This window comes from Montipora capricornis, chromosome 9 (genome assembly GCF_036669925.1).
Source record: "Montipora capricornis isolate CH-2021 chromosome 9, ASM3666992v2, whole genome shotgun sequence".
NCBI lineage: Eukaryota > Metazoa > Cnidaria > Anthozoa > Scleractinia > Acroporidae > Montipora > Montipora capricornis.
The window spans coordinates 18,983,819-18,991,318 of record NC_090891.1 but is presented as its reverse complement, the minus strand read 5'-3'; the positions used below and the strand labels follow the sequence as shown (position 1 = coordinate 18,991,318).

Sequence of the window (7,500 nt, the reverse complement as noted above, 5' to 3'; positions counted from 1 at the left end):
TTTCATGGGACACGTCTCGAGGACAAAACCCCCAAATTGGTGTTATAGAGTCATAAAAGTATCTATTCAGTTCACACGAGGGAACATGTCACTGCAAACTATATAACATGTACCCGCAACATTTTCATGCATGTGCAAGTCTTGTGATTTTGTCCCTGCTACATGTCTCCGCTACACGACCCTAATGCATGTCGCCTCAGTGTGTACTACACGCCAACATGTCGCTGCACCTTGTCCCTGCAACATGACCCCTCGTGTCTGCCCACCTTAAGTCTTTTTGATACTTTGTCTGAACATGTGTGAAAAACGTTGATATCTTGGCCGGACACTTTTCCTATTTGCCATAAGTTGTTCTGTTTGGGGAAAAAAAGAGACTTTTAACATCTGGCAAGTTCAAGTTCGATTCGATTTGACTTCAACTAAGTTATGACCTTTCTCTTCCTGTTCCCAAATGTAAAGGATTTCCTCAAGTCTGTTACGAAAAGTACGGTTGTTTCAACCACTTACCACCATTTGAAGACGTACTGATGAAACTTCCCCAAAGTCCGGAGGAAATAGGCACGAGATTTTATCTTTATACAAGAGAAAACAGAAACCCCAACGACAGAGAAGAGCTTGATGACAGTGACAAAAGTAAGCTAGCCAGCTCACATTATGACATCAAACGAAGGACAATATTCACGTGCCATGGTTGGACAGGTAAAAATATCACTCCCTCGCATTTCCAATATCATAAGTCGTAAAGAGCATTACTCCTTACTTGTCTTTTCAAGCCGCTGTAAAAAAATTCGTTTACAACATTTATCGGTTGTACATTTCAGGTGCTCTACCATTCTTCGAGACTTGCTAATTTGTTTTAAAATATCCCCGAATTTAATTAGTTCTCGGTTATCGCCTACACTGAAGTATTGCCGCTGTGCCAGGGGAAATGGTGCACTTTCTGTTTAAAGTATCGTTGTACCGCTCACTTATTGCGGGCTCGGCGAGTCACGTTCCTTCAGTACGTTATTGTTCCTGCTGTTGTAAGACATGTTCTGACCTAAGGGGCCCACCATTTAACTCTTGAGGGGGGGTGGGGGGTGAGTGATTTTGAAAAAAAATTTCCTGCAAGCGCTTGTTGGAAGAAAAAAATTGCATGCAGCAGAAATGAAATAAAAAAAAAATTCTTGCACTGCTGCAAGCAAGAAAAAAAAATGTTGCAAAGCTATTTCACCATTCCTAAGGGGCTTTACAAAATCCCAGCAAAACTGCAACCATTCCGGATAATCTGCAAGCCAGCGAGCCACTCTGGTTAGCCTATTAAAACAACACATTGATTGGCCTAAATAACAATCTAAACATTTTCAAATCTACCTGTGGAGCATCACTTTATAACATGAGAATATTGTTATTAGGTAATATTAAATGATTCTAAAGAATGACCTTCCGAAAACATGTGTCTATACAAGAATGATTTTGTATAGCTTACAAAATTTTAAGGCTTTGCAGCTCCATATTAGAACTATTACTGCAATAACGACAATGTAAATGTAAATACATTCTGTAAATGTAAACAGGACACTTGTTTGAAGAAAAAAATCCTGCAGAGAAATGAGGAGAGAAAAAAAAAATTCCTGCAGAGCATTTAGGAGGGAAAAAAATATCCTGCCCACCAGGTTGCTAGAAAGAAAAAAACTTGCTGACCAGAGCCGGCAGCTACTATATCTTTGGTCAATTTCCCTTTCAAAATATCCTGGGGAATCTGATTTTCGGGTACTGATGGGCAAACTCAGTATTCCATAACAGTGCTCCGCTGTAACAAAAAGTATGCTTGCCATAATTTGTGCATATAAGGCAACTCACGTTTAGCCTCGAGTCTCTTAAGTTGCATTGTGCGCTGCGGGGAATGAATAAATTCTGGAGGTACGCTGTTGGTGAGTCCATTAATTGTTTTAAACATTAAAATGGCTTTAGGCTTTTGCCGACGTGTAATTAGATCGTCCCAATTTACCAGATTTAAAAGGAAACTGGCGCTTGTGTCGTAATTGGAACTGGTAATCACACTGGCAGCCCTATTTTGAAGTTTTTGAAGTTTCAAACCACCTTAAGTTGCAGTCTCCCCAAGCAGAGCTACAATAATCAAAGGGGGGTAAGATCAACGCTTGATGGATTTGGAGGGCAGTGCGCTCTGAGATGTATGGTCTTATACATTTAAGAGCGCCTTTAGCTGAAGATATCTTCTTGCTAAGTTCACCTATAAGATAAGACCATATTGATTTAGCTTCTTTAACTTAAATGATTAATTTGGCATTAATCTTAATGCTTATCTTACCCTCAGAGAATTAATGTAAACGTAGGTTTGACCAGTCCAAATTTCGACAAAATCCAAGTCCCAGTGGCAAATCGTTTTTAGAAATCCCAGTTCCTGCTTCTAAAATCACAATCGGAGTTATCATAGGGAAAATATAATCTTGGAGCATCCATAATTATGTTGTATGATGCAGTTTATGATAAATCTGAAAACGAAAAATGAGATTACTGGAGAACGCAAGCAATAAATACATTTGTAGCTGTATGGCATTGGTTAACCAAGGGCCGTTAAAAAAGGCTTGCTATCACCTGGCACATGAGAGCATTCTGAATGGTGCAGGCTCCCGTTTCTCTACGTCACCTTCAGAGTCACTGCCATCAGCATCATTATTACATTCATCAACTTAAGTATCCTCACCAGTGTCCTCCTCGGAGTCTTCGCCCTCTTCACTAGACCCACAACACTATCGTTAGGGTGAAGGTCTTGCAAATCGGTAGGGTGCGTTCAAGGACATTTCATTTCCTATACCTATCACATTTCCCGTGGCGCCTTGCCCAATACCTCATCTCAGAGTCCTAGTCTCTTCGAGTGATTTCATTGACTGCATTGGGTTTAGGGAGGTCGATCCATGCTAGTGAAGCCGTATTAGAGGTAAGGATGTTGTATGTAGGGAGCTGTGAGGTTCAAAAACAAGTATGTTAGCATCACTCTCACATGGTAGTGGCCAGGAACGCAAAAGGAGCGCATGAAATATTTGATACCAGGAATTTTGAGCACAACTAATACCTGTTACCCTCTGATAATGCAAATCCCATTCGCACCAGGCCAAGGACTCTTCATGTCCCACTCCCAGTGACAAAATCCCAGTTCCCAGTGATCAATTCTCATTTTCCCACCGAAAAAATCAGGTCAACCCCAGCTCCCATTTTACCCCTTCATGACCCTCTTTAAACTTTGCTTCAACAACCATTCAACATTTCTTTTGTTTTCGCGAATGTTGAATAAAGTTGAAGCCGTTTACCCCCCTCTTTCAACGTTTTTGGGTGTGTGCCTGCGCACTGATCGGTCTCCCCATGACGTATCCATGTCCGTACCCATAGTAACAACCGCGGCTGCAGCCTGCGATTTATAGTGAAGCTTGTTGAGTCAAATGTTGATGAGGCGTTGAGACCGTTTGCCCACCCCAGCAGCCAACATCGTTCAACATCGTTCAACATCATTCAATCGAAAACGGCAAGATTGTTTTATTCCTCCTGGCTCAAATTTAAGCATATCTATTTTTTAAGCTACTGTACTTTTGTCACTTGCTATGTAAATATGTCTTTTAGTGTTTGGAGTCAATAGAGCATTGTTGTTGTTGTCGTTGTTGTTGCAACAAAAGCGAATCGTTTACCGTGCCTTCACCTACCTTTTGGGTTCTTCGCTTGGTTTAAGTTTGTATTTTAAGTTTTCTGATTGCTTATCACGCTTCTCTTTTTTGGCTAGTCTGAAGAGTCTCTTGGCCGAGACAAAACGCCGCGTCAGACTAGCCAAGAACATCTCACAAGTACTTGAGAATAGTTTTGCTTTTGTATAAATTTAACTCGTGATTACAAGGTTGGGAATCCTTCTGCGATAAAGGGCCGGACTGTCAACATCTAGAATTTGCGAACGGGACTTTGGGCGCGATGCTCAATGAGTTTGCCTTTGAATTCTAAAGGTCTCTTAAGAGTCTCTTGGCCGAGACGAAACGCCACGTCAGACTAGCCACGAACATTTCACAAGTACTTGACACAGTTTTGCTTTTATGTACCGTATCCGAAATAAAAGAACAAAGCGAACATATCAATACCTAATTAGTGAGGCCGAATCGGAATTGAATAATAATCGGAATTGAATTGTCCTCCGCCATTTTAGTCGGGTATATGAAAGTCTATCCTCTTTTTTATTTCAATTTACTAGGCACATCGTGTTTACAAACGATCTTTTTTCTCTTAAGGTTCTGCAAAGACCTTTTTTTCAAAATTTATCATCTAAAAAATAAATTCAACTAAGATAATAAAAAATCGTTATCTTTAAGAAAATCACGAAATTTTTCAATTTCCAAGACATGTTTCGATGTTACGAACATCATCGTCAGTTACAGAATATTTGAAAAACCGTTAGGACTATATGACAACTAGGCAAAAAATGCATAATTAATTATGATTAAGTGACAAGAATTACGTATTTGAGTAGTTACAGAGTGATTGAAAGAATGTAGAGCCTGAAGCGTAAGTGTCAGGTTGACGTGATGTGGTTGTTGGTTTAAATTAGGCTTTTCCCAATTTATATGCATAGCCTCCTTGAGTTTAAGCTAAAATTTAGTAGGGGCGGAATCAAGGATTTCGAAACAATCCGCAGAGCAAGATTGACGACAACGTTCTGAGCTTAGTAAATGTTTGAAGATGTGTGGGGACTTGTCTGAAGAGAGATGTTCACGGAAGCGTGTGGAAAAATGACGACCAGTTTCGCCGATATAGCAAGCATTAAAGCAAGCACAAGTAAATTTATAAATCACACGTGAACGAAGTCCTCTGGGGACAGAATCCTTCACTGAGAAAATATTTTTAAATTTAAACTTGGTAAACACTAATTTGATGTCAAGATCATGACAATAACGATTTACAAGGCGACGTATTTTGCTTTGAGCTATAGTAGAAACATGGCCTAAATAAGGTAACTTATTAAAGTATTGTTTACCCTGTGAAGTGGTATTTTGAGTGGGGCCATTTCTGCCGATGGCTGTGTTCAAATACCGATAAACGCATTTATCGGTGAGATGAACGGGGAAGAGATTCTTGCACAAAATGAAAACTAATTTAAAGATGTCGTTGTGGAAGCCCAACCAAGTATTGTTGATCTTAAAAACCCTGTCAATTAATGTCCTGATAAGACCGATTTTGTATGACAGAGGTACGAAACTGAGGTAATTGGTGAGCAGACCCGTGAAGATCTTCTTACGGAAGGTACTAGTGACTACTGAACCACGGTGGGTATTGTCGATTAAGACATCCAAAAAGGGCAAAACATGATTGATTTCTTTCTCCATCGTGAAGCGTATGTTGGGATGTTGACTATTGATATAGTCGAAAAATGCAATGGCGTCCTGCGCATGAAAAAGTTAGGTTGTGAATGATTAAAAAGGAAAAATGGTCTAAAATACCGTCGGTTAATGGCTTAGCTTTCATGGGTCCCAGGTGGCAACAAACTTTTTACGGCAAGTAAATATTCGCTATCGAACGCACTCAAAGGGACAGTTTCATGGTTTTGCGCATGTCCAAGCTTTGGCGCTAGTAGTAGTAAATTTTACTGTTTCTTACTGAACCAGATGATGTTCATTATTCACAGAGAGTATTAAAGCAAATACATTGAATGACTGGGCCCAAATTTAGTGGAAGGTACTGCGGGTTTTCACAGAAAATATCAAATTTAGTTTTGACCATCTAATTTATTGTAAGGGCCGAACATCTTATTCTACGCTCGAGTTATCTTTTCGCATGCAGTAGGTTCGTAACACAAAGTAAATGATTGCAAAAGTAATTCAATGAATAATTCCACTTTTATGGCATTTTTTTCTTTTCCTACATCATTGCTTTCGATTGTTTCAATAAGAATGAAATTGGGCAGACCTGACAGTTTACCCATACGCACAGACATGAAACCCTCCCTTTAAGAATTCAAGTAACAACTCTTGATTTCTTAGAAACTTCCTCTGGGTACGACGATTGGGGGCTTAGAATGAAGGACGCCCTGTTGGATAAAGGTGACTTCAATGTCATCATGACAGACTGGAGTGTTGGAGCAAATCAAGACTTAGGAGTGTCATCTGGAAACACACGGCTGGTCGGCGCTCAAATGGCCGAACTTGTGCAGTTCTTAATATATCGCAACCGTAATTCGAAGGATTTCGCTGATAATTTCTACCTTATTGGGTTCAGTCTTGGCGCTCACGCTGTCGGATTTGCGGGAAGGTATCTGCAAACGAAGTACAACATGACAGTTGGTCGCATAACTGGTAAGATTCTTTGAATAATTTTTAATTGTAGCAGGAGGCGAAGGAAGCTCTTTCTGTTATTAATTTGCGGGCTTAATTTACCCAGATTAATTCTTTTTTTAGCCGTTTATTCACCTTATTCCAAAATGGCCGCTGATTTATGCGGATACAAATTGGCCCTTGTTGCCTCGTTCAAGATAAAATATTCTTTTGAATTTTAAGCTTAAGAACGAGGCATCAAGGGCTTAGTTGAATAAAAACAAAAGAATATTTAAACGGAGGCCATTTTGGAATAAGGTGTATTGGAGTACGCTAGTGCGACATAGAGGATACCCTTTTTTAACAGGGCCTCTTTACATGGAGATAGGGTGCCCCGGCTGACTTAATTACCCGGCTAGGAGGGTTAAAATATAGCCGCTTTTACATGAAACTCACATAATCGGAATGGCGGCTAGTGGGCTATCTTTTGAGTGGGCAACCAAGCACAACAAACAAGATGGCGGACAAAAAAAACGTTTCGGCGGGAATTTTAATTGTTTATCACTTGTTCGGCTAGCGGCAGCTTTTCAGTGTCTTAGGAAACTCTTTTGCTCTTTATTTGTCATTTTTTTCAGTAGATGTCACTGGCAAGTGATAACGATGAAACAATTCCCCAGGGTGGTAATGTCGCGCCGCCATGTTTTCGCAGTCTTCTTACCTCGGTTAGCCGGGTTGACGCGGCAAGTAGACAGGGTTCCCCGGGAAGGCGGGTTACCATTTCTAGCATGAAAACCCTTCAATACGTTTTTCTAAAGAAACGTACGAAAGTTTGCTCCCCAAGGATATCCCGGTTAGCAGGGACACCCTCACTCCATGTAAACAGGCCCTAAAAGGAAGGACCTGCTCTTCGCCTCCTTTGCACCACGGCGGCAAAATATACGTTCAAGGTTTAGTGTAGGTTTTTCCCATTGAATATCAATAGCTTCTTTTATCTTAAGGTGATTCCCTTGTTTTGCACCGCGCCTCTCATACTACGGATAACTTCGGAGATGGCGGCGTTTCGCGCCGGCCATCTGAAGAAAGGCAACAAAGGCCGCTTTGCTGATAACTCCTCTCGGTTGAGAAGGTGTTGTTTTGGAACTCGCCCCGGTCCTTTCGAGTAAAATGATCATTTTGAAGCCGAAATTGCCCCTTTGCCACCCATTTATCATCGTGT

At 40.6% G+C, this 7,500-nt stretch overlaps 2 protein-coding genes across 3 annotated transcripts in view; one reads left to right on the top strand and one right to left on the bottom strand.

The window, feature by feature from the left end:
* The window catches only part of LOC138015417 (pancreatic lipase-related protein 2-like), a 274,790-nt gene that overhangs the window by 82,686 nt on the left and 184,604 nt on the right, over positions 1-7,500 (bottom strand). The gene's annotated exons all lie outside the window — the stretch shown is intronic.
* The window catches only part of LOC138015352 (pancreatic lipase-related protein 2-like), a 15,261-nt gene that overhangs the window by 3,566 nt on the left and 4,195 nt on the right, over positions 1-7,500 (top strand). For both annotated transcript variants that reach the window (XM_068862358.1, XM_068862359.1), the window contains 2 exons: positions 460-699; positions 6,015-6,326. In XM_068862358.1, coding sequence (XP_068718459.1) covers positions 460-699; positions 6,015-6,326 — 552 coding nt within the window. The remainder of the gene's footprint in view (positions 1-459; positions 700-6,014; positions 6,327-7,500) is intronic.